Raw genomic sequence first — 27,532 nt, 5'->3', positions numbered from 1 at the left:
TGAAGTTGTGATATTATGATCCCCAAGTTCCAAGTGAGGTAAAAATAAGTTTAACTAGTTTCCCTTTCCAAGGGGGTGCCCTTTCTGCCGTGCTCTGCTGCTTCAAAAAGAAACAAACCACGCACTGCAAACAACTGATAACACACAGCTTCAAACCGTTTTCCTCCACTGGAAGAGAGAGGGCATTAACCGCCCACTTCTGTCACCACTTGGTATAAAATTCCCAGCATGAAGGGAATTCATACAGGCAGCATCAGCAGGGCATCAGGGGCCGCTTTAGCCATTTTAGAATCACAAACTCTTAGGTGCATCCTGGAAGCGCCTCTTTCCCCTCCATTCCAATACATTCTACTACCAGACAAATGCAAAACTTAGAGGTCCTTTACACTGTAAAGGAAAGAGTACTAATAAAGTGGACTGTGTATTTACATCTCTAGACAATCATGCCATAAAAAGTCAGTTTATATTTCTATACAAACATCCATACATGGCTACAGAACCAAACATTTTCCAGTTCTGTATCTATTTCCAAACAATTTAAACATACTGTGTTCTTACAAGTGGTGAATTTTATCTTAGTCATCGCAATGGCATAAACATCCTGGACCCAGACACTATTTTTTAAATCATACTATAACTTATTTTAAATTGTGGTATACAACTTGGTAACACCAACTCTTAGCACATATTTTATCTCATTATGGCAATTATAAAATAATCATGAAACCCAAAGACCCCAATATTTGTTCAAGGTATCATGATGAGTCTTCTGGAAACACAGGGTAAGAATGACCACACTGTGGAAGCCAGTGAAAATTGAAGTTATATGGATTTTAAAAGAATTTGCTCATTTTAAATGGCCTTTTAGAAGATGTGGTACATGTATACAATGGAATATTACTCAGCCATGAAAAGGAACGAAATTGGGTCATTTTAGAGACGTGGATGGACCTAGAGACTGTCATACAGAGTGAAGTAAGTCAGAAAGAGAAAAACCAATATCACATATTAACGCATATACGTGGAATCTAGAAAAATGGTAAGGATGAACCAGTTTGCAAGGCAGAAATAGAGACACAGACGTAGAGAACAAACGTATGGACACCAAGGGGGGAAAGGGGGTGGGTGGGATGAATTGGGAGATTGGGATTGACATATACACACTAATATGTATAAAATAGATAATTAATGAGAACCTGCTGCATGGCACAGGGAACTCCACTTCGCTGTACAGTAGAAACTAACACAACATTGTAAAACAACTATACCCCAATTTTTAAAAAATGGCCTTTTACTAATAAGGAGCCTGTAACTTAGTATATTTGGATAAGTGATGATGACCTGATTTTACAAACACAGATTATTCAAGTAGAAATTAGGCAGAACTCTGTCTTCATCCTAGAAGGTTAGATCTTTAAGAATTTGGGGGGAAAAAAGAATTTTAAGAGAACAAAGCTCTGGGGCCAGGAGATAAACAACATTGCAATGCTGAAGCCATTGCAGCATTATACATCATCTTTTTCTGAGTGTAATCTCTAATCTTCAAGGTCTTTTCCCTTTTCTTTCTTGTTTTCTTTATAACCTGGAAAACTAAACAAACCTTTCCAATTTTTTCTATCTTTTTTAGAATGTAAACCCTGAAAGATCAGGACTTGTTATTGTACGCTCTTTCATGCCAACTTGGATCTCAGTATTCTGCAAGTCACGAGATCTTTTAAAAAGCTGATGTTTAATGAGTAAATTCGACTCACGGCTGAGTTCAATAGAAGCGGCATTTACAAATTTCTATTCAGCACAAGGCATTGGACCAAGTACTAGAGAGACAACTAGGGTGTGTCTATGCTCCCTGAAATTATCAAAAGGTAGACTTTGCCTATAGACTCCAAGGCTCAAAGATATAAAAGAAACTGTAAAGCTTTATTGAAATATGTTAACAAAAATGTACCTCCAGTTATGCATGTACCAGAGTGATCAACGTTCACCTTTCTCCCAAGTTTTAAAGAGGAGTTCTCTCATCGCAGGCTTCCCAAATACCCAGCAATCTCGTCGTTGAAGACTTTAAGTATAGAGAAGCTGCCAAGCTCACGACAGTGGTTACACATTTTGCAAATTTCTCATTCTCGCTTGAAAGCTCAAAAATTATCATTGGTGACAATAACTACCCTTTGTTTTCCTGGAAGTGACAGGTGCACGTTATTTACTTTCTAAAAAATGTCTGTCAAATGCCTGTCTGAATACCCATAGTTTGTCCATCTTTCTTTCAAGTAAAAATAGTGTTCCGTGAAAATAAAAACAAAAACACTAGCTCAGCTTGCGACTTAAGCCCTCAAGGGTTTTCCTGGAGGCAAATATGGCAGCTCCGTGTTCAGGGCACGTGCTCTGTGATTGCTTCCTCTTTTTTTCACACAGAATTTTTAAAAGTGTACCAAAAGGTTGAAATGTAATAAAATTAATAATTTTTCTTCCTTACGTACACCGTCAAGTGACACTGGCCTGTACAGCGTGGCTCCTGCACTTTCTCCCACCGTTGTTTTTGCAGCATTCGTGCAAAAGTCAGCACAGGGCACGAGTCAGGTGAGTTTTAGGATTGTCATGAAAACGGTTCTGACCCTTAGACCCCCCTGAAAGGGTCTCGGAGCCGCCGGGGCGTCGAGGACTGCACTTGAAGAACCACCCGGCGTCCGCGCACGAGAAATCGCAGTTCCCTCCCTGTTCAGTTACGCACGCTCGAGGCGTGTTTATCACTACAGGTCTGACCGCGGAGCGCCGAGCAGCAGACGTTCCCGGCGTCCAGCGATGGTCCTGTACTCGGGACGCTCGCAGGACCGCGCGGGGGCCGCCTTACGGTTGCCGTGGCAACGATCGCAGGCGGGCGCGGCGCGGCCATCGACCAGTGACGCCTGCGCGCTCTGCGCTCTGCCGAGAGGGCTGCGACGCCCCGCGGGCCGGCGGGAAGATGGCGGCGGCGGCGGGCTACCCCGCCGGGAAGGGGCGCGACATGAGCCTGGCGGCCCTGCGGCGCCACGATCCCTACATCAGCCGCATCGTGGACGTGGCCAGCCAGGTGGCCCTGTACACCTTCGGCCACCGGGCCAACGAGTGGGTGCGTGCGGGCAGGCGGGGCCGGGGAGGGGCTGCGAGTGGGCGGGGAGGTCCCCCCCGCGGTCACTCGGGTCCGGCGTCCGCGGGCACCTCCCGCCGCGTTGAACTGAGTCACGGAGCGCGGGCAGGACTCAGCCCCGCGGAGCGGGTCAGACGCCCTGCTCCGGCATGTCCTGGCGGTCAGCTGGGAGAGCCCTCCGACGGGACACAGCCCCAGTAGTTCACGTGGCCTCCCCAGCTTCCGCAGCCGGTCATTAAAGTTTACCCGAAAACCACTCACAGAAGCGAAGACACTAAGAAGTAGGTCCTAACGTGGGAGAGAAGAGAACAGCTTTGCCCTAAGTTCGTAATAGGAAATTCACCGAAAAGAGGCAGGAATGGAGGGACGTGGGGACACCTGCTCGCGAGGTCCCGGGGGAGGAAGCGCGCCGCTTCCTAGCTATATGTTTCCCTAGTTTTCGGGGGCACGTGTCGCCTGGGTCCTCGTATCAAGGACGTTGAGCGACGAGGTGGACAAGTTTCAGCGGCAACTTTTAAAATGCAGATATTCTACCTGCGGCTGTATACTGCTCTGTAGAAAAGCGCCAAAGGCGTGATGTCCTAATTCCGCTGAGGAAATTCGGTAGTAGAGAAGAGGATCGGGGTGTGTCGTTCTCTGGACTGACTTGACACCCGACCGAGAGTCTGGGGAATTCTCGCAAGTTAACGGGTACAGGAGAGGTTCCCTTTGAGTAGCGGTTGTTTCCTACGGGCGTTGGACAGGGTCTCTGAGACACGTGTTACCATAGTTACAGAGGCCGCCCTTCTACAGCCTCATCAGAAGTCGCAAGTGGCGCAATGCATTATTTACAGGAGTTATGTTTTTCTGCTTCCTGGACTTGTTGCTTTCAGACAACGCATAGTTCGTCCCTTAGAAGGTCATTCTTTAAAAGTACTCATCTTCAAGGCTGTGGTAGCCGAGGAAAAAAAAGACAGAGACCTAGTTTAGCTGCAGGGCAGTTGCTGGGGGCAAGCCGATTGATGCCGCGTCTCCATATGCCACCACAACGGGAGCTTCTGAACATAAGCCTAATAGAAGTGTACAGGACATGCTTAAGAACAGAAGAGAAAGTATACGCAGGTGCGACGTAAAGAAGGGGAATTCTTATTACACTGAATATGGATGAAGGCTAACTTAAGGCATTCGGCAGGAGGAATAAGGAATGAAGCGGGGACAGAAAATGAGCTGCTTTAAGGAAGCTTAAGAACGATTATGTCAGGACTGGAGTAGGAATTTTGGAACTAGACCTACTTCCCATTGCCAGGAAATCCCAGTCCCCCAAAACACCGGTGTGTCTTAACCCTGGTGGTGTTTTCACCTCTCAACCCTTAGAGCAGTAGTTCTTAACTGGAGTCGATTTTGCTTCCAGGCAACACTGGCAGGGTCTTGAGAAAATTTTTAGTTGTCGCTTGGAGAGGGACCACGTTACTGGCATCCCGAGGGTAGATGCCAGGGATTCTGCTAAACATCCTGTGGCTCCTGGGACAGGCCCCCACGACAAAGGTTAACCTGGCCCCAGATGTCAAACGTGCTGAGCTTGAGAAGCTGCCTGATAGTGGTAGTGTACCCCTTGTTTCTAGCGAGTGATTTTCTAAGTTCTGTGTGTCAAGATCATTTGGAGTTTTAAAAAGTGCATCCCACCAAATCAGAAATCTCAGGATATGGGACCCAAGCGTTTGATATTTGTCGAAAGCTTCTTAGGTGACTCAGATGCTACATATATGATTGAGAAAGGCAGATTTAGAGGGTAAATGAAGATTTACTTTTTGATTATTTTAACAGAATAGTCAGATGTACATTGCGTTGATTTGAAAGTGTCACGTAGTCTGCCAAGTCCCAATAGTTTGCAAACTAGCATTATTTTACATTCTACTTCGTTATTTTAAATTTTGAACTGCTTAATTTTTTAGCACTTGTTAGTTTTTATGAGTGTAATATTAAATCATTAAATTGTACTTTTAAAATTTAAGCTAAAATCCCCCAGAGCTGTGAACTAATACTTTAACATACAAGTCTTCTTTAGGAACTTCCCTGGTGGTCTAAGTGCTAAGACTCTGCACGCCCAATGCAGGGGGCCCGGGTTCAATCCTGGTCAGGGAACTAGATCCCACATGACGCAATGAAGAGTTCCCATGCCACAACTAAAAGATCCCATGTGCTGCATCTAAGACCTGGAGCAGCCACGTAAATTAATAAATATTAAAAAAAAAAAAAGTCTTCTTTACTTGCAGGACCTAAGGAAGAGCTAATAGAATCTTGCTTTAACTGTTGCCCTAAACCTGGGCTTTGCCCAGAAAGAAAAAAAAAAAAGGAGGAGCTAATCGAATCTTGCTTTAACTGTTGCCCAAAACCCCAAACCTGGGCTTTGCCCAGAAAGAAAAAAAACATCTGGTTACCCCTGTGTAACCGTGGAGGGACGGAGAAAATACGTGAATTTGAGCTGTTTCAGCCAGAATAGACCAGAATTTACGTTTCCAAAGACCTTTTTATCTAGGTGTCATAGAGCCTTAGATGGAAAATATGTTTTTAATCCAAAGATCTGCGTGGTGTAGGTTTGTTATCCCTTTTCAGTGGAGAAACTGAGACACGGAACAAACTAATTAAGAATCGCAAAATTGGAGTTAGAGAATAATTTCAGGAGAAGCATACCGTTTACATTTCTGATTCTGGGTTTTCCTTAGGGAACAGGTAATTTCTATCACTACTTCATTAAGGAAGGAAGGAAACAGGTCGAAGGCTGTTAGGTTTCTGTGTGCTGATCTGCAGAAACATCCTGACTAGGATCTCTGAGATGAAACAGTCCAGGGTCAAATACTGGAAGACAGAAAAGTGTTTTGTCCTCGTAGCAAGCGGTCACTTAATAGTAAATCCAGTTTAAGGATGATGAAATTACTCAAGCATGGAAAGGATCATGCTTGCAATTTTTTGTGTGCCTTTTCAGAATCATCATTTTAATATACTTTTGTTTCTTAAAGAGAGTATTTTTCACCAAAACTACAGAGTACTTAAATTTTGAATGACTTTGCTAATGGATATATAAATAACAAAATATTGAGAGGTTAAATAGAATGCTGAAATTAAACCACATAAATAGCAAAGATAAATTCTAAATTCTGAGATATAATGGTCTGATTACTAGTTAATCGACAAATGGGTACTTAAATTTTTTTTTAGTAAGCTGAACATTTTCATCAGGGCCTGGGGAGACGGAAAAGAGCCTTTCCCAGTGAACTGCAATGATAGATTATCATTTTAAGTTTACAACTTTCCCAATCCCTCTCAGGCAGAGTTCTTGAGTCCTAGCTTGGTAATGTTTCTGTCTAATTGTATTTCAAAGATCAGACTTGACTCTAAGTATTCCACATCAAATAGGCGATTAGTTTGTCTGAAAACTACAGCAGCATTGCTGTCTTCTGTGTAGTAGTCAGAGTAGAGTTATCGACAGGTCTGCTGCTCTCCTAGGTGACAGGATACTACGAGAGAAAAGGAAACCAGAAAACAGAGGAGGAGAAGGAAGTACAGAGAGCGGTGGTTTCTGCGTCTGGCCGTGTCCCCAGGTCAGAGGGGAAGACAGCACTCTGGTTTAGTTTGTAAATGACAGTAGGAGGATGCTTCCCACTGCTTAAGCAGCAGAGTCACAATGGGCAAAAAATCTGCTTTTTCCTTTCGCTAAGAGTTACCCCTCTGTTACGTAGGTTTGACCCCGCTTGGAACTGATCGAGTTCCTGCTCTCTAAGATGCTTGTGTTCTCTGACCTCTGTGAGTGTTTCCTGTTAGTGAACAGAATATACATGTTTTGCTGTTTGTTTTGTTTTTATTTTTTAGGAAAAGACTGATGTGGAAGGAACCTTATTTGTTTACACAAGGTAAGAGTATTTCACTTTCATAAAGAAACTGATGGTCTTTCACTCATGGCTTAGCTCTGTCGTGTCACCCTTCAAGTGTAGTTTTATTTCAGAGAAGTGAAAGAACTTAGTTTGAAGCTATTAGTTTGAAGTTATTAGTTGACATAAGGAAGGGAATACTGAATGATGGCATCTGTGTGGTGTCATGAATACTGATTTCAGAATATAATGTAAACTTCAGTATGGATGAACTTAAGTCTCTGTGTTCTTATAAAAGCAGTGTTAACTATTCTTTAATTGGAATGAATGGTACAAAGTGCTTGAGTATAATGGATTGGCAAGGAGCTGGAAGTACACTGGTCAGAACGTTAGATTATCTAACCAGCATTTGGAGGAGAGCGTTACTGCTCACGCCACCTTTTCACTCCTTGAAGAAGCGTGATCAAAATTAAAGAGGTCTCTCAGCCCTCCACCGTACAGCTAGTGGATATGTTTCAGGATAGATTTAGTAAATTCATGTTTTTTGGTAATTTTTATCAGCTGTTTCTAATATCACACATGCACACAGAGATGTGTAGTATGTACATCGTCTTCACAGCTAAGCTGTTTATTCACAGAAACATCCACGTAAGATCTCGTAGCTGAGGCCCATCCCCACCGGTGGGTTACAGAGGTATAATAACCCTTCCCACCCCACACACGCTCATCTGTTCTATCCACACTTCCACCTTGGAAGGTAAACCACGGTGTGGATGGACTACCCCGTGCCAGTTGGCCCGTGATAAGCAGTGAGTGGGGGGAGTGTGGCCCTGGGAGGCTCTGCAGAGCTGCCGAGTGCAGGGGAGGAGCTGAGCCTCGCGGAGGCGGAGGCAGGGGCCCCGGGGCACAGCACAGTGAGGGCAGTGATCTGGGGCGGAGAGTGTATCGGTTGGCATGAGTTAGAAGCTGGCAGTGAGAGTAAAGAGATTTTGCTGGCTTGGAGTATCAGACTGAAGGTGCTGAAAGCTGTTTTCTGAGCAGTAGGGAGCCGCTGAAGGCTTGCAAGTGGGGGAGTAAAGGAGTGATGGCAGGACGTGCGGGAAAGTCGGTGTGCTGGCATCGTGCAGGCACGGAGAAGACGGCGGTGCGGAGCGGGTGTGAGGTGAAGTGGGCAGGGCTCATTGGGGGACTGCACGCGGGGGGCGGTGGCATTTTACAGTACTGGTGAGATTCTGAAATGGAAAACAGAGAGGATGATAGACTCATTGGCGGAATGGAAAGATGGGAGGTTGAGAACCTGGCTTGAGGATAGTTTTAGTTTCATTTTGAAATAGTGGTTTTGGGGTGATGGCAGGGCGTTCCAGTGGTGGCACCAGGCACTCGGGACGGGGCAGGGACGGAGGCACAGGGTGTGGAGGCGTCGGCATCGTTAGTTTGGTTGTTGGAATCAGGAGAGAAGCTGAGGGGCTAATGGCTGGGTTTCAGGGTCAGCAGGATGCAGAGAAGGGTCACCACGGAGACAGACAGAACTAGAGCAGCGCACAGAGGCCCCTGCGGCCCGGGCAGGTTCGGCGTGGAGGGTGGGCAGGAGGCAGCGGTGGGAGTGGAAGGGAGAGCATTTTTAGTAGGGGCTTCTTTTGTTGATGCAGAGGAGTAACAGATTATGCAAGTATTTTCTGTTTTGTACCAAAGCCAAACGTAGGTTGGTATTTTCAAGTACTTCTTAATATACTCTTGAGTTCCTCATGGAGCTGTCAGTTAAACAAACCTTTAAACTGAGAAGCAGATCCTTCCCTAGTCCTTAATCTCTTCCCCACATCTAACTCCTTAAGAGCAGGACCCTCTCTCCCATCCCTCTCCCCCCCCGCCCAGCCCCACCATCTGATCCCAGATTCTAGAATGTTGAGGTCTTTCGAGAATGACAGACAGCTCATGGAAATCACAAGGGAGTTTTGGGTACAGGTAATGGAACTGCCAATGATGTATTTTGACTTAACAGATGTTGCTTTAGAGCAGTTGGTATCCTCTGAGTGTAATTTATAAATTGTGAGATGGTGTAGTAACCGTACCATTAGAGGGGTGAAAGCCTGTTGTGATAATGAAACACTGAAGAATCAAATTCTGATTCTGTATAAAAACACCTAACCCCATTTTTAAAATTATGTCTTTGTTTCCTCCGGTGTCTTCCTGTAATAGAGTTACACCCACTGGTGATTTCCAGAGGACCCTCTGACAGGGGTCTTCGGAAGTCACTCTTCATTCTTCCCCAGAATTGAAGTTGAAATGATCGTCATGATTATCTCCGGTATTCATTACATGCCCAGCATCACGCTACCACTTAGTAAAATAAGTAGGCAAGGATTGCCTTCCATCAGTTTTAAAATTAGAAGTCTCATAAGAAAGCTGTAGGTAGTAAATCAAGTGGTTAGAGGTGAAATAAAACTGAGCTATGAACCCCTTTTCTTCCTGTTGCTCACGGCATTTCTGTGGGCTTGTTACCTTGTGCCCCAGATTAAAGCAGTGGCCCTGCCTGTTTGTTTCAGCGTGTGAGCACGTGTGTTCCAGTTCGTCAGCAGAAGTTGCACAGTTGGGTTGCTATCCGGCCTGTCCCCCAAGGGTAGACAGATGCACTTGTAGTTGTTAGTTTCTCAATGATTTGGGTTCTTCCTGCCTGACAGAGACTAGGCACTGAAGGTTTATTGAATGAAATTAAAAATAAAAAGTCACTAACTGCACAGTTTTATGGATAAGAACTTTGGTAGCAGCTTAGCTGTGAGGCTGTTTGCCTTACGCTGAAGAAGACAAAATACCTGCTCTTTGCTTTAAATTGTATAAACTTGTAATTATACTGTATCTCCTCATGAGTTCGTTGACCAGAGTTACATCATTTCCCTAAGAAATTACACAGCTTTCCATTTCAGACCAACACCAACATTTTCTATAATTGTGCTGTACGCTCTGTATTAACGGTCAAGATTGTTTCAAGGTGTCTGTCGGTAATTGTTTTATCAGTAGTTACCATCTCTGCCTTAAAGGAACTTGCAGCGTAGGTAGGGAAGCAAGCTGTGTATATGTACATACGTACACAGTTAAGTAAGCAGGGCTGGACTTTACCAAAGCACCAGCGTGGCCGGCGTGCCGTATGCGTCCCGCACATTGGTGCAGCCCACGGTGAAGGGGCGGAAAGGTTGAAGGCGTGTCCAGATGCCCCTGTCCTGGAAGTGCTCTGCTCTGAACGGCGTGTCTCTGTGTCCCCCCACCCCCGGCAACCTTTAGGTCTGCTTCTCCGAAACACGGCTTCACCATCATGAACAGGCTGAGCATGGAGAATAGGACAGAGCCCATCACGAAAGACCTGGATTTCCAGCTCCAGGACCCCTTCCTTCTCTACAGAAATGCCAGATGTGAGTCTGAATGCGTGTTTGAGACTGTGTGTGACTGTTGTGTTTAGTGTCAGTGACTCTAGGGGTCAGCACGGGTGGCCTGGGAAGCACATGCCTTGGTGCGGGATAGCTTCTTCCTCGGGAGAGTTTACACGGAAACAGTGTGAATGTGATGACGTGAGCATTTAAACCTCGTCCTCTGCAGCTGGACCACTTTGTGCTGTGAGCCTGAGTGGGGCTTGGGGGAGGCGAGTCCTTGGCCAGGAGACCGCAGAAGGCACCTCGGTGGTGCTGCAGGACCTAGACTAGCCATTCAGCTTGTGTGTCACTTCAGCTGAGCATCCGATGAGATGCTTGAGGGAGAGGGCCTGTCTTCCAGAAGTACCATCTTGAATACATAGTAAATGAAAACCAAAGTCCAAAGAGTTTTGGTCCTTAAGAATTTCATAACACTTGGTAAAGTTTAAGTTCTATTAGGTAACTAAATGGTCCTTGTCAGGTTTGAAATGAGGAGCAGTCGCCTGCCCAGAATTCGGTCCCCATTTCACTCTTGCACCTCATCTGACCACTCGTGCTGAACTATTGGGCAGCCCACAGAAAAGTGGATGAGAACGTTAGGAACTGCAGGAGCATCTCCACACAGAACACAAGAGCACACTATAGCTGCTTAAACGTGTGTGCACGTGCTCCGTGCTGGCTTTCAAAAAGACCTTGCAGTTAAGAAATGGTTACCATGCATTTTCCACCCCATTCTTTGAGCTCAAGATACAAGAATTTGCCTTCTGTGTACTACTCAGTGTTATCTTAACAATGTAATACAAGTAATACATAATGTTTCAACCCCATTGAATTGTTCTGAAGTAAATATAGCATCATTTTAATGCTATATTTACTTATATTCACATGTAACTAAGTTGTTGTCATAGGTGGTCATCCTATTTAGAAAATACAGTTAAATTTCTACGAGAAAAAAATTATAAGAAAGCTATTAAAACTATATAACTTGACTTTCTAATGGCAGGTCCTATGAAATGAAAAATTTAGTAATACAGAGAAATATTTTGTTTACTGTTCCTATTTCTTTGCTGGAAGGCATGGTTTAATCACGTGTAGCTTGTAGTTGTTTGAGTTTTTTTGTGTGCTTGTTATGTCGGGTTATATTTTCTTTTTTTGAGATTATTAGATTCTATGTCAGATTAATATGTAACTCAAATCCTAATAAACAAAATAACCGCAAAATTAAATATAAAATGAATGAATATTAGTGGCTTATAATAACTTTTGGTTGCCCTTAGTTTGGATAAATCCTGAGTCTAGTTGGTATAGATAATATTTTAAATTCTTATTACAATATTACATATTATATATTATGTACTGTACCAAAGATATGAAAATACAAACTCTCTTTAATGTGGTCGATTTTAAAAATAACCTTCCTCAGTCCCACAGGGTTTAGCTGCTAGGATCTAGGAAACGTGCTCAGCCCCACCTGGGTTCCAGGCTGTGCTGTCCAGTACCGCCCCACGGGCTAGGGTGGCTGGTCTGAATTTTACACTCTGAGCTATGAATGTAAAAGACACACTGATTTTCACAGACTCGGTACAAAAAGAAGGAATGTGAAAAAATCTCAGTAGTCCTCTATTGATTTACCTGTTGAAATGGTAATATTTTGAATATATTGAGTTAAATAAAAAGTATTATTAAAATTCATTTCACCTGCTTCTTTTTATTTTTTTAGTTAAAAATTCCATTTGTGGCTCACATTTGTGGTTCACCGTATGTTTCTACTAGACGGCACTGTTCCAGGCGTTTTCATTCATCTTCCCACACTTCCTCATCACAGCTTTGAGGGACAGACACTCTCCCTGCTGTTTTGCAGATGAGAAAACTGAGTCTCAGGGAGGTGGCAGCCCTGACAGACCCACACATTCTGATTTCAGGTCCGTTGCTTTTTGTACACCAGCCTGTACTGCTCTCTCCACCGTTCACCATGAGTGCACATTGAAGGCAGCCTTTGGGCTGTGTATTAAAATGTTTCTAATGAGCTTCCATAAGACAAATGAAATCAGTTGAACAACAAAGAGTGGAAGGGAATGGATCTTTTTACCTTCCTGAGTTTATTTTGCTGCTTTTCTCCTTAATATTTGGCACATCTCGACTTTGCAGCCATAGTTATTTGGATTTCGTTTATTTATAAAAGCCTCTTCAGAGTCTCTGACATCAGAGGTTCCCAGGGGGTTTTGCTCCAGGTGCTTTCAGCATGTCAGATACTCTCAAATGTTTTTAAATAATTCTGATACTCTATGGAATAATTGCATCTGGTTTGCATATTCTCTGATGATGTATAGATTCATTCATCATCCTTTGAACAATGAACCCAGCTTCACTCAGGTCTGGTCTTTAAGACTCTCTACCTCTCGAGATCTGTCGAGTCAAGGATCTCCCTGTTTTAGTCCTGACATTTCACTTTGGCCAATATATGTCATAGGCCAGGTTGGGACATGTCAAGAGGCAGAGCTGATACAGGTTTGTGGTGAGTTTTTTAAATTCACTAGGTTAAAAAAACTGGTATGTGAGGAGATAACTATCCCTTTCTAAAATTGTGTGGATTTAGAAGAGCAAAATAAAGAAGTGAAAACTCAAACTTTCTTCATTTAATTAAAAAAAAAAAAGATGTATAATAAGTAACTGAATTTCGGCCAAACACAAAATGTATGGTTTTATTACGGTAAAGGATTTATAGTGTTTAAACCTGGTTGTCATAGAATTTGACCTCTGTAAGCTTTATAGGTAAATAAGGTGCCTGTTGAATTAGAAAATATTTACCCAACAAACATCTACTGAGTGCTTTCTGTCTCCCAGGCACCATGTCAAGGCTCTGTATGGGTTATTTAATTCTCATCACTTTTCCTTAGAAATCCTATTATTCCTATTTTGTAAATGAGGAAACTGAGGTTAAAGGGATTACGTAATTTACTGAGGTCTGTGACTGTTTTGAGATGGAAAGAGCATTTGGACTGAGAAAGCATATCTCCAGAGGTCAGGCCCAAGCAGTGGAGGTGGCAGCACATGAGTGGTGGGCCTGAGCAAGCTTTACCTTTCAGGAGACGCTTAGTCTTGTAGTGCACACTCCAGAGTTAAAAGGCGAGTTTCTTTTTTTTTTTAAGTTGAGAACCTACTGTATCTCCGTTATTAGAAAGGAGAATATCAAATAAAAACTAATGTAACAAAAAGCTGAATCTGACTGTTTCTTGTGTATTATTACCCTCCAGCAGCTGTTTGCTGTATTTGCCATTTCAGAACTAAATAAGATTTTGGTATAGGGAGATACAGTTTAGAACTGTATTTTCCCGAGTAGATCATAATATTTAAGATAAGTTACAGACAGCAGTGACAGGTAGATTTCAGAGCTAGGCCAACATGTTGAATATATTATTGTCTGTGATTACAGAATTAGAATGAAATTCTTTGGGGCTGCTTGATTTCATTGCAGACATAAGCTTGGAGCTTAGAGCAAATCAGAAAAGGCAAAAATCAAGACACCGAGATCAAAGCTGTTTTAGAAAACTCCTCAGTTTTAAAGTGAATTTACCATATTGGGTAGTTTTATATTCATAAGGAAATACAATTTAAATTCTTTATTGACATTTGTAGGGTCTGAGAAAAACTGCTATAAATAATGATAAGTGGTACACTGAATGAAAGTTATAATTACAGACAGTCCTCATCTTTCAAATAGACCATGACCTAGAAGTTCCCTTTTAAAGTGATTGGTTGGTAGACTTTGGGCTCAACATGGCAGATCGAACACACTCCTGAAACCGTTGAAATGACAGTAACGGAGTAAAAAAAGATACAGACCCACAAGGGTGCAGGGAGGATTTCATGAAAAAAATGGCACAAACGAGAGAGAGGAAGACATGCCACGACAGCTTCGTGGTTCACAATTGTTAACCTTACTGCCCTGCAGAAGACTCTCTCTGCCCTGTTGATGTCGGACTTGACAGTGCTATTTGGTTCTTCCCCCACTGACCCTTCCGGGGTGATATTGTGCAGTTGCCCTTTGGGCTCAAGTATGATTGTGTGGATTGATCTGGCCAGTGAGATAGGGGTAGAAGTGGTACGTGTGACTTCTGAGCAGATGCATGTTCAACCACGTCTCTTTCCCTTCTGCCATGATGACTCGCAGTGTTCAGGCAGAGGCTGCTCTGTCAGCCTGGTCCTGGGATGAAGGCACAGAGGTGACCCATGATGGGCTTGTAATGTGTATGAGAAGTAAACCTTTGTCATTGTAAGCAGTGAGATTTGGGGGTCATTTGTTACTCCAGCATAACTTGGGCTGTTGTGACAGACACACAGGCCACCCAGGAAAAGGGGGATCCGAGCACAGGTTGGAGGTAAAGGAGTTCTGAGAAGAGTGGTAAAGAGGAGTCCCATCATGACCCCTATGCAACTGAACTGAAGATGAGTCAGTCTAAAAGTAGGAAGATGGAAGGCTTCAGGAAGCATGTCCAAGAAGAAATTTACACCTGAGAGTTTGAATCTCTTGGGACATTTACAGTTCCTTTTTCAGTGATTTTGGTAATGACATAAGAACATTAAAAACTGAGAGGGGAAAAAAAAATCAAAAACAAAAGGAGACAATTCTTAATTCCTGGGAAAGCAAAATATTGTACAAGAAAGGAAATATAATCATAGTACACCATTTGGCTCTGCTGATCGTAATTAAATGATAAACACTAAATGTGAAATGATGTTATACTTACATTGGAAGGATGGGGAAAAGTGTGTGTGTGTGTGTGTTTGTGTGTGAGTGTGTGTATTGTCAGAGAACTAAATCCTCTTCAATGGATTTTTCTTAAGAATCAAGAGGTAGTGTATACATGATATATAGGAAAAGAGGTTTACATACCAGAAAAAAAATTGGATGAGAAATAAATGGAGAGCAGAAATAACTGTCATGGAAAAGGTTGCTCTTAGGGAGTGGTAATCAGGATTATAATGGCTAGAGAAGTGATCTGCTATTTGTCATGAAACCTTACAGTATTTGATACTTAAAATTATAGATATGTTTTATTTTGATAAAAATATAATTGGGTATCAGAATACATTCATAAAAACAATATTTTAGTTGGTGGTTAAGTTTCTAAGTCAACTAAGAATAATAGCACACTAACATTAGAATGATGTGCATATGAAATACAGCACCAGTTTGGATAGCATTATTTCTGTAGGAAAATCAATTCAGGAGTAAAACCTCCTTAGCCGTGAGGCAGAGGACTTCTAGTGCCCATGTATATTCACAGATCGTTTGTAATGCTAGGTCTTCCTGGGACTTCCCTGGCAGTCCAGTGGTTAAGACTCCACACTTCCACTGCAGGGGGCACAGGTTCCATCCCTGTTTGGGGAACTAATATCTCACACGCCGGGTGGCACAGCCAAAAATAATAATAATAAAGGCGTTATTATTCAAAAGAAAAAATGCTAGGTCTTGTATGAAATGCATTTTAGCGTGTGGTAACGGTAAACTGAAGCTTGAGGCCTTCCCAGCCTGTTGCCAAGTCTCAGCTCCATGCTGTTTGCACAGCCCTTTTCTCCTTCCAGTCCCACATCCATTCCAGCCCAGGCTTCCATTACCTGTTACCTGGGGTGGCTCATAGCTCCTGAGAACGAGAGCATAAGCTTCCGGCACCAGCCAAAGTAGCGTTAAGTTCACAACAACACACCTCTCCCACTGGTTACAACGAAAAGTTCTGGACAGAGTACAAAACAAAAAACCAAAAAGCCTGAGGATTCTGAAAGTAAACAATAACAGGCATATTGTTGAGGGAAGTCAGAACTTGAAGAGTAACCAGAATGGTGGCCAGTCTCCTGACTTATTCTTCCCTCTTCTTTGTCTCCTGACTGACTCGAGAGTGAGCCACGTCACAGAACTATGGACAAAAACAGCAGAAACCAAGGGCAACATCTCCATGGACTGAGGACTGGAGAAGTGGACTCCCTCTTTCCCTCCCAGCCCTACTTGACGCCAGCTGTGACACTAACCTGAGCTGCTCCTGTGGCAGTGACAGGCCCGTGAGGATCCCAAGGAGAGCCTGTGTCTGCCAGAGGAGCTGCAAACAAGGGCTCCTGTGGTCTCAGGAGTGGAGCTGATATGCCTTTGCTTCACCCAGGGGTAGCCCAAGCTACGCAGACCGCCCGACAGCGTGAGAAGCTAAGACTCTGAGAGAAACCCTGACTCTGTGGCCTGAAGACTGGGGAGAAGGACCCCCGTGAGGTGGAGAGAGAGCTGGCTGAGGAGATCCCCTGATTCTGTGTGGGAACTGACATGGGTGCTGGTCCCACCCAGGAGTATCGCATACATGTAACAGAGCCAAAGAAGCATGGCCGAGGCTTTGAGAAGTAACCCACGGTGTGGACAGCCACCTAGCTCCAGACCAGCACCTGAGTGGGGTATGCACGGGGCAGACACAGCTCTGAAAATGGAGCTGACGTGGGAACCGTTGCCCACAAGAGGCAGGATGGAGTGTCCTGTCCAATTCTAAACAAATCAATCGCCTTCTAAACAAAATCAACACTCTTTGGTGGGTTTTCAGAAGACTCAGAGTCTCACAACATCATCAAGATGTCCAAGATACAACCCAGAATGGCTACTCATACGAAGAACTGGGAAAATCTGACAACTCTCACAGGGAAAGTCAGCAGATGGCCACCCAGAGATGACCCACATGCTGGAGTCATAGGACAGTGGCTTTAAGGCTGTTACTATTACTGGCTCTGTGAGATAGAATGGAGTCCTCAGAAATGAATGGAAAGATGGAAATTCTCAGCAGAGAAATGGTGTAAAGAAACCAAAGGGAACATTCGGAGCTGAATAATAGAGTACCCAGTGAGTGGCTCTGATAGCAGAGTAGAGATGGCAGGGGAAAGAAGATCAGTGAACTTGAAGATATTATCCAACCTGAAGAGTCAGTGAACTTGAAGACCCGTCAGTAGATATTATCCAACCTGCAGAATATGCAGGAAAAAGGTTAAAAAACAACAACAAAGGCCTCACAAACCTGTGGGGCTGTACCAAGAGGTCTGAATTTGTGTCACTGGAGTCCCATAAAAGGAGAAAAAGACTGGTGTAAAAAAAATATTTGAAGAAATAATAGCTGAAAACTTTCCAAATTTGGTGAGACACACATGTATGGATTCAAGAAACTCAGTAAACCCCAAAGAGGATAAACCCAAAGAAAACCATGCCCATAAATATCATAATCAAACGGCTGAAAAACAGACTTTAAAAAACAAACAAAAAACCTTGAAAGCGACCAGAAACGATACGTATAGGAGAACAGTGCCTTGAACGACTACAGATTTCTCTTGGAGTCTGGAAGACAGTGCCAACATAAAAGAACCACCAACCTAGAATTCCGTCTCCAGGGAAGATGTTCCTTAGGGAGGCAGGTAAAATAAAGGTACTCTCGGATAAAGGAAATTGAAAGTCCGTTTTTGTCAGCAGACCTGCTCTAAAGTACATGCTGAAAGAGGTTCTTCAGACTGAAGGGAGGTGATACCGAAGGAAGGTCAGGGCCTCAGGATGAAGGAGGAGCAACAGAAGTAGTCAAAACATGGGTCAGTAGAGGAGTTATTTTTTCTACCCTCAGATTCTTTAAAACGCAAATGATGATCGAAGGCAAAAGTTACAGGAGGGCTTCATTGTAGGTAGATGGGACATGTGACAACTGAAAGGTTAAGGGGAAGGGGATAGGGACCTATATAGTTGTAAAGCCTTTGCATTTTGCTTGAAGTGGTAAAAAAAAACTGTAGTAAACTGTGAAAAGTTAGGTATGTATAGTGTGATTCCTAGAGCAGCCGCTTAAAGAAAACAGAACCAATAGATAAATGAAAACTGAATACTAAAAAAATTTTAAATAGTCCAAAAGAAGGCAAGGAAGGATGTACCAACAGAGCAAAAAACGGGAGACAAACCATGGAAATGCTAATTAAAAGAAAGCCATTTGGGAGTAACATACACACACTACTGTATATAAAATAGATAAGCAACAAGGACCTCTGTATAGCACAGGGGACTATATTCAGTGTTCTGTAATAACCGATAATGGAAAAGAATCTGAAAAAGAATATACATAGGTGTGTGTGTGTGTGTGTGTATATTCCACTTTCTATAATTGGTAGAATAAACAAAACAGCAAGGCTATGGAAGACTTGAACAACACTGTCAACTCACTTGATGTAATTGACATTTATCGAACATTCCATCCAGCCACAGCAGAATACAGCCTCTTTGTAAGTGCTCATGGGACAGTACCCAAGGTCAGCTTTATCATGGGTCATAAAAAAAACCTTAAAATTTTTTAAAGAAATGGAAATCAAACAAAGTATGCTCTCTGACCACAAAGGAATTGAACTAGAAATCAGTAACAGAAAGATATCTGGAACATCCCCAAATATTTTGAAATTAAACAACACACTTCTAAAATAACCCATGTGTCAGAGAGGGAGGAAAATTAGAAAATGAGCTGAATAAAGATGAAAATACATGTCAGATGCAACTGAAGTTGGGCTTAGGGGGAAATTTATAGCGTCAAATACTTAGGAAAGAGGAAAGGTCTCAAACGAGTAATTCAGGTTCCACCATAAGAAACTAGAAAGAAGAGCAAAGTAAACCCAGAGCAAGCAAAAGGAAGGAAATCAAAAATAAGAGCAGAAATCAGTGAAATAAAAGAGAGAGTAGAGGGCTTCCCTGGTGGCGCAGTGGTTGGGAGTCCGCCTGCCGATGCAGGGGACACGGGTTCGTGCCCCGGTCTGGGAAGATCCCACATGCCGCGGAGCGGCTGTGCCCGTGAGCCATGGCCGCTGAGCCTGCGCGTCCGGAGCCTGTGCTCCGCGACGGGAGAGGCCACAACAGTGAGAGGCCCGCGTACCGCCCAAAAAAAAAAAAAAAAAAGAGAGTAGAGAAAATTGGTGAAACCCAAAGCTGGCTCTTTGAAAAGAGTAAAACTGATAAACCTAAACCCCTGGCCAGACTGATGAAGGGAAAAAAAGAGAGAGACGGATGCAAATGAGCAGTGTCAGGAGTGAGAGCGGGCTCTCTGGACACTGAAAGGACGAGGGAAATGCTGTGAACCGCCCCATGCCCATGAGTTTGACAACTTAGAGGAAATGGACTAATTCCTTGCAAAACACATCACCAAACCATACTCAGGAATAAATAACCTGAATAGCCCCATATCTATCAAAGAAGTCAAATTTGTAGATAAAAGCTTTCTAACAAAGAGAACTCCAGGCCCAGACAGTTTCACTGGTGAATTCTACCAGGCATTCAAGGAAGAAATAATACCAATTCTGCAGTCTCTTCCGGAAAATAGGAGCGGGAAGAACCCAAGTCATTTTATGAGAGCAACATTATCCTGATACCAAAACAAGGCAAAGACATTATTACAAGAAAATTAAAGACCAATATTCCTGGTGAATATAAATATAAAAAATCCTCAACAAAATACTAGCAAAATAATGTTCATAGCAGCATTATTCACAAGAGCCAAAAGGTGGAAACAGCTCAAATTCATGGATAGATGATTGGATAAACAAAACGCGGTATCTGCATACATTGGAGTATTATTCAACCTTAAGAAAGAAGGGAATTCTGATACGTGCTACAGCAGAGATGAACCTTTAAGGTATTATGCTAAGTGAAATAAGTCAGTCACAGAAGGACAGATACTGTATGGTCCACTTACATGAGGTACCTAGAATAGTCAAATTCATAAAGACAGAATGTAGAATAGTGATTACCAGGGACTGGGGGAGGGGGGAATGGGCAGTTCTTGTTTAATGGGTACAGAGTTTTAAGTCTGGGATGATGGAAAACGTTCTGGAGATGGTGGTGATGGCTGTGCAACATTGTGAATATACTTAAAGCCACGGAACTGTACACTTAGAAATAGTTAAAATAGTAAATTTCGTGCTGTTTAAAATTTCACCACAATAAAAGAAATATTCACAAATTCAACCACTTGCCATATAATTTGCATCCAGCTTATCCCTTCCGTACAAACCCACCGTTAGATTTATCTTCCTAAAGCACAAGTCTAATTGTCATTTTTCTGCTCAGAATCTTAAATGCCCACCAGGTAGACTTTCTCACCTGACAGCTAAGCTTGCTGTAGTCGGGTCCCAGTTTACCTGTCTGGACAGCTCAGCGTGACTGCTGTGTACTTACCTTCTGTTCTAACCAAACACAAATGTGTGCTTTCCTAGAATACTTTTAAATTGTTTATCTCTGTGCTTTTAAACATGGTTCTTCTTTTCCCTTGAATTCTTTTCCTCACCCTAACCAATCTCTACCAGATACGTTCTACTCATATTTCAAAAGCAACCAAAGCTTGACATCTCCCTACGGTCGTCATCCTCTCTCTCTAGTTCTGATTTCTCACTGCAGCATATACCTCTCCCGTGTTGACTTTCCTAGTGTTTATTGACTACTTGCCTATTTATTGATACTGTTTCTGTGCTGGGTTGGGGGAGTTCAGTAATGAATAAGATGCGTCCCTTCCCTCTGATAGTTTGCTATCCTGGCACAAAAGACAGATTTACAAATATATATGTTCACAATAATATGCTAAATGCTGAGCTAGAACAACAGGCACTTACTAGTACTTAACACGTTACCTTATATGTAATATTTGTCCTAGTTTCTCTATCAGAGCACAAGCCCCTTCAAGGCAAGGTATCTCTCTACTTCCCTTCAGCACTTGCATTAAGTGTGTACAGTTAAATATTTGCAACGAGTTGTTTTTTGTTAGGTTTCTTTATTCAAGCCAACCAATAAAGCTTAACCAAAATTTTCACTACTATATCTTCAGTCGTTTTTCTTTGGGGGCATAAGCGAACCAACAATAAGCAAAACCTTAAACACCTTGTGGTTCCTGGGTAGAAAATACTAAATAATTTTAGCAGTTTACAGAGGAATTACTCTGCTCCTCAAGGCTGATTTTATACAGATATTAGTTGCATTTACCTAAAAGTTCCTAGAAATATAATAATTGCAAGTTGTGAGAATACCATATATCCTCATCTTGAGAAATTTAATAGTTCTAGGAAAAGATATGTAATGTGGGAAAACATCAATTTCATCTGTGTGAAAACTTTATAAAACTTTAAGTTCTACAAAACATTTTATAGAGTATTTCTTTCAAATCGATTTACTTTTATCAAGCTATTCTGATTTGATATTTAAGAAGTTTGTTTACTACTGCCAAGTTGGTATTTTAATTATGTTACAGGAACAGAGATCATGTCCCTGTTTTGCGGTGGCCCTGCTAAGCCATGGCCGTGTGGTTTAAACAGTAAGGCTTATGCTATAGTTATTTTATCTGAGAATTAAATAATAAATCCTTTTTTTTTCATTTTTTGTAGAAGCAACTAAAATATAACTCCTTATTAAAAATGTTTAAAAACAGGTAGTATCACCGAACACTAGATTTGAATAGAATCTTATGAACATTTACCATAAAAGAAAAAAAAAAGATAAACTGTACCTCATCAAAAGTAAACTTCCAGGGGCTTCCCTGGTGGCGCAGTGGTTGAGAATCTGCCTGCTAATGCAGGGGACACGGGTTCGAGCCCTGGTCTAGGAGGATCCCACATGTCGCGGAGCAACTAGGCCCGTGAGCCACAACTACTTAGCCTGCACATCTGGAGCCTGTGCTCCTCAACGAGAGGCCGCGATAGTGAGAGGCCCGCGCACCGCGATGAAGAGTGGCCCCCGCTTGCCACATAGCATAGAGAAAACCCTCGCACAGAAACGAAGACCCAACATAGCATAAATTAATTAATTAATTAATAAACTCCTACCCCCAACATCTTCTTTAAAAAAAAAAAAAAAGTAAACTTCCGGACTTCCCTGGTGGCTCAGTGGTTAAGAATCCACCTGCCTTGCCATGGAGCAACTAAGCCTGTGTGCCACAACTACTGAGGCTGCTAGAGCCTGCAAGCCACAGCTACTGAGCCCGCACACCCCAACTACTGAAACCCGAGTGCCTAGAGCCCATGCTCCGCAACAAGAGAAGCCACCGCAATGAGAAGCCCGTGCACCACGACAAAGAGTAGCCCCCGCTTGCCGCAACTAGAGAAAGCCCTCGCACAGAAACGAAGACCCAACACAGCCAAAAATAAATAAATTTATTTATTTATTTATGTAAAAAAAAAATAAAAACGTCTGTTCTATACCTAAGGGTGTATTACCTTTAGGAAAATGAAAATGCAAGCCAGAGACTGGGAAAAAACACACGTACACACACACGTGCGCACACACACGCGTGCGCACACACGTACACACACACATCTGACATAGTGCTTATATCCAGAATATATAAATAACTCTTAGAACTCAATAATAGGAAGATAAACAATCCAGTTTAAAAATTGGCAAAATATTTAACAGATGCTTTACAAAAGAAGATACACAGATAGCCAATAAAGAGATGCTCAATGTAATCATCAGGGACTTCCACGTTGTTGTGTCCAACAGAAGTTATCCGTGTGTATCGTGCAGTACACCATGGGATCAGTACATTACAGTCTACTAATCCATTCTCCATTGATGGGTATCTGAGTCATTTCTGGTCTTGAACTATTGTGAGTCAAGTTGCCATGAACATTCTGGCTCATGTTTTTTGGTGGATATATGCACCTATTTGTTTGGGGTTTATACCAACACCTCGTGTACAGTGTAGGGGTTTGTATAGCTCTGTGGATACTGCTGGACAGTTTTCTGAAGTTGCACCCATCTATACTCCCTGCAGTGATGTATGAAAATCCATTGTCCCATATCCTTGTCAACACTGGATATTGTTACTCCTTTTAATTTGAGCTGTTCTGGGAGTTCTGAAGTGATAGCTCACTGTGGTTTTAATTTGCATTTTGCCATAACTGTGTTGAGCACTTTCTCATATGCTTATTGGACAGTGGAGGGATATGTAAATTAAAACAAGCATGAGAACACCACATAATTTACTAGAATGGCTAAATTAAAAAGACTGAGATTACTGGGGACTTCCCTGGTGGTGCAGTGGTTGGGACTTGCGCTCCCAATGCAGGGGGCCCGGGTTCGGTCCCTGGCTGGGTAACTGGATCCCACATGCACGCCGCAACTGAGAGTTCGCATGCCGCCACTAAGGAGCCCATGAGCTGCAACTAAGGAGCCTGCCTGCCACAACTAAGGAGCCCACCTGCCACAACTAAGGAACCAGCAAGCCTCAACTAAGGAGCTTGTGAGCCACAACTAAAGGAGCCCGCCTGCTGCAACTAAGATCTGGTGCAACCAAATAAATAAATAAATAAAAGACTGGCATTACCAAGTTTTAATGAGGACGTGGAGCACACGAAGCTGTCATGCATTGCTGGTAGGAGGAAAACATGGTGCAGCCCCTTTGGAGAATTGTTTGGCAATTTCTTATATACTTAAACATATAATTATCATATGACCCAGCAAGTTCCACTTACAGGTATTTACTTAAGAGAAGTGAAAACATATGTTCACACAAGTACTTTTACACAGATTCTTATTGTAATTTTATTCATAAGAGGATAATAGCAGTGAGAAAATCAAATTTGCAAATAAAGATAGGTCATAATTTGGAAGCAACATTGCTCACTAAGAATGCATTTTGTGAAACGTTTGCTCTTGCATTATACTACCATTAATGAGTTGGTTATTGATTACCTAGACTATGAAGAAAGCAGTGGCATGAGTAATAGATTACAGGCCTCTTGTGGGCAGAGACCACATATTATATTTTATTTGTATTCTGTGGTACCAAATAAACAGAAAATGAACAGATCTGGATAAGAAATAGATAGGTACAATGTTCTTACAGTAAATCCCCAATTAATTCTTCAATTTGTTAATGAGGTGTATCACATTGATTTGACTTGTAGAAATTGAAGAATAAAAACATTATGGTCGGGACTTCCCTGGTGGCACAGTGGTTAAGAATCCGCCTGCCAATGCAGGGGACACGGGTTCAATCCCTGGTCTGGGAAGATCCCACATGCCACAGAGCAACTAAGCCCATGAGCCACAACTACTGAGCCCACCTGCCACAACTACTGAAGCCCGCAAGCCTAGAGCCCATGCTCTGTAACAAGAGAAGCCACCGCAATGAGAAGCCTGCACACCGCAACGAAGAGTAGCCCCCACTCACCACAACTAGAGAAAGCCCACATGCAGCAACAAAGACCCAACACAGCCAAAAATAAATAAATTTATTTTTAGAAAAAAACATTACAGTCATCTCAATAGATGCAGAAAAGGCTTTTGACAAAATTCAACATCCATTTATGATAAAGACTTTCCAGAAAGTTGGTATAGAGAGAACTTAACAGAATAAAGGCCATATATGATAAGCCCACAGCCAACATCATACTCAGCAGTGAAAAGCTGAAAGCATTTCCTCTAAGATCAGGAACACGACAAGGATGCCCATTCTCACCACTTTTATTCAACATAGTATTGGAAGTCCTAGCTGTAGCAATCAGACAAGAAAAAGAAATAAAGGGAACCCAAACTGGAAAGGAAGAAGTAAAACTGTCACTGCAGATGACGTGATACTATACACAGAAAATCCTAAAGATACCACCAAAAAAAACTACTGGAGCCCATCAGTGAATTCAGTAAAGTTGCAGGATAAGATATAAAATTAATATACAGAAATCTGTTGCACTATACACTAACAACAAACTGTCAGAAAGAGAAATTAAGGAAACAATCACATCAAAAAGAATAAAATACCTAGGAATAAACCTCCTAAGGAGGTAAAACAACTGTACTCGGAAAACTGTAAGACACTGATGAAAGAAATTGAAAACAACAGAAACATGTGGCAAGATATACTGTGTTCGTGGATTGGAAAAAATAATATTGTTAAAATGCCCATACTACCCAAGGCAATCTACAGATTCAGTGCAATCCCAATCAAAATACCAGTGGCATTTTTACAGAACTAGAAGAAATAATTTTTAAATTTGTATGGAAATACAAAAGACCCCAAGTAGCCAAAACAATCTTGAGAAAGAAGAACAGAGCTGGAGGAATCATGCTCCCTGGCTTCAGACTATACTGCAATGCTACAGTAATCAAAACAGTATGGTGCTGGCACAAAGACAGACACATAGATCAATGGAACAGGATAGAAATCTCAGAAATAAACCCCAGCACTTATAGTCAATTAATCTATGACAAAGGAGGCGAGAATATACAATGGAGAAAAGACAGTCTCTTTAATAAGTGGTCCTTGGAAAACTGGACAGCTGCATTTAAAAGAATGAAATTAGAACATTCTCTAACATCATATACAAAAATAAACTCAAAATGGACTAAAGACCTAAATGTAAGACTAGAAACCTTAAAACTCCTAGAGAAAAATAATGGACAGAACACTCTTTGACATAAATCATAGCAACGTTTTTTTGGATCTGTTTCCTAAGGCAAAGGAAACAAAAGCAAAAATAAACAAAGGAACCTAATTCAACTTAAAAGCTTTTGCACAGGAAAAGAAACCATCAACAAAACAAAAAGGCAGACTACTGAATGGGAGAAAATATTTGCAAATGGTATGGCTAATAAGGGGTTAATATCTAAAATATATAAACAGTTCATACAACTTTTCTTGATAGAAAACCAACAACTTGATTAAAAATGGGCAGAAGACCTGAATAGACTTTTTTCCAAAGAAGACATATGAATGGCCAAGATGTACATGAAAAGATGCTCAACATTGTTACTCGTCAGAGAAATGCAAATCAAAACCATGGTGAGGGCTTCCCTGGTGGCGCAGTGGTTGAGAATCTGCCTGCCAATGAAGGGGAAACAGGTTCGAGCCCTGGTCTGGGCAGATCCCACATGCCGCGGAGCAACTGGGCCCGTGAGCCACAATTACTGAGCCTGCGCGTCTGGAGCCTGTGCTCCGCAACAAGAGAGGCCGCGATAGTGAGAGGCCCGCGCACCGCGATGAAGAGTGGCCCGCGCTTGCCACAACTAGAGAAAGCCCTCGCACAGAAACAAAGACCCAACACAGCCATAAATTAATTAATTAATTAATTTTTAAAAATGGTGAGATGTCACGTCACACCTGTCTGAATGGCTATTATCAAAAAGACAAGAGATAAGTGTTGGTGAGGATGTGGAGAAAAGGGAACCCTTTGTGCACTGTTGGTGGGAATGTAAATTGGTGCAGCCAAATGTGGAAAATACTATGGAGGTTTCTCAAAAAACTAAAAATTAAACTATGGTATGACCCAGCAATTCCACCTCTGGGTATATATCTAAAGGAAACAAAAACACTAATTCAAAAAGATACACACACCCCCAATGTTCATGGCAGCATTACTTACAGTAGCCAAGATGCGGAGGCAACCCAAGTGTTCATCAGCTGATGACTGGATAAAGAAGATGTGGTGTTTTATTTATGTGTATACATATAAATATATATGTATAGATATAGATATAGATACACACACACACACCACACACACACACACACAGACACACACACAATGGAATATTACCTTAAAAATGAAATCTTGCCATTTGCAGCAACATGGATGGATTTAGAGGGCATTTTGCTAAGTGAAATAAGTCAGACAGAGAAAGACAAATACTGTATGATATCACTTATATGTGGAATCTAAGAAATAAAACAAACTAGTGAGTATAACAAAACAGAAACCGACTCACAGATACAGAGAACAAACTAGTGGTTACCAGTCGGGAGAGGGAAAGGGGGAGGGGCAAGATAGGAGTAGGGGATTAAGAGGTACAAACTACTATGTATAAAATTAATAAGCCATGAGGATATATTATACAGCACAGGGAATATGCCAATATTTTATAATAAGTATAAATGGAGTATAACCTTTAGAAATGGTGAATCACTATCTTGTACACCTGCAACTTATGTAATATTATAAATCAACTATACCCCAATTTTAAAAAGTGGAACCATCCTGTAAGTACTCACTTCTAAAAAAATTTTATTGGAGTCTAGTTGATTTACAATGTTGTGTTAGTTTTAGGTGTACAGCAAAGTGAATCAGTTATACATATACATGTATCCACTCCTTTAGGTTCTTTTCCCGTGTAGGCCATTACAGAGTATTGAGTAGAGTTCCCT

The 27,532-nt window shown here is 42.1% G+C and overlaps 1 protein-coding gene across 3 annotated transcripts in view; it reads left to right on the top strand.

The window, feature by feature from the left end:
• Nucleotides 1–2,882: 2,882 nt before the first annotated feature.
• Nucleotides 2,883–27,532, top strand: part of DCP1B (decapping mRNA 1B) — a 50,457-nt gene continuing 25,807 nt past the window's right edge. The window contains exons 1-3 of one of the 3 annotated variants that reach the window (XR_002174523.3): nt 2,883–3,103; nt 6,968–7,008; nt 10,243–10,370. Coding sequence is in view for 2 of the 3 variants with exons in the window: in XM_073789177.1 (XP_073645278.1) it covers nt 2,957–3,103; nt 6,968–7,008; nt 10,243–10,370 (316 nt within the window). In the remaining variant the exon portion in view is untranslated. The remainder of the gene's footprint in view (nt 3,104–6,967; nt 7,009–10,242; nt 10,371–27,532) is intronic. The other 2 variants (XM_073789177.1, XM_019925880.3) reach the window with 2 other exon arrangements.

The sequence above is a fragment of the Tursiops truncatus genome, chromosome 11, assembly GCF_011762595.2.
Source record: "Tursiops truncatus isolate mTurTru1 chromosome 11, mTurTru1.mat.Y, whole genome shotgun sequence".
NCBI classification, from domain to species: Eukaryota; Metazoa; Chordata; class Mammalia; order Artiodactyla; family Delphinidae; genus Tursiops; species Tursiops truncatus.
Note: the sequence above shows the minus strand (reverse complement) of the source record. Positions and strands in the feature narration are given on the sequence as shown.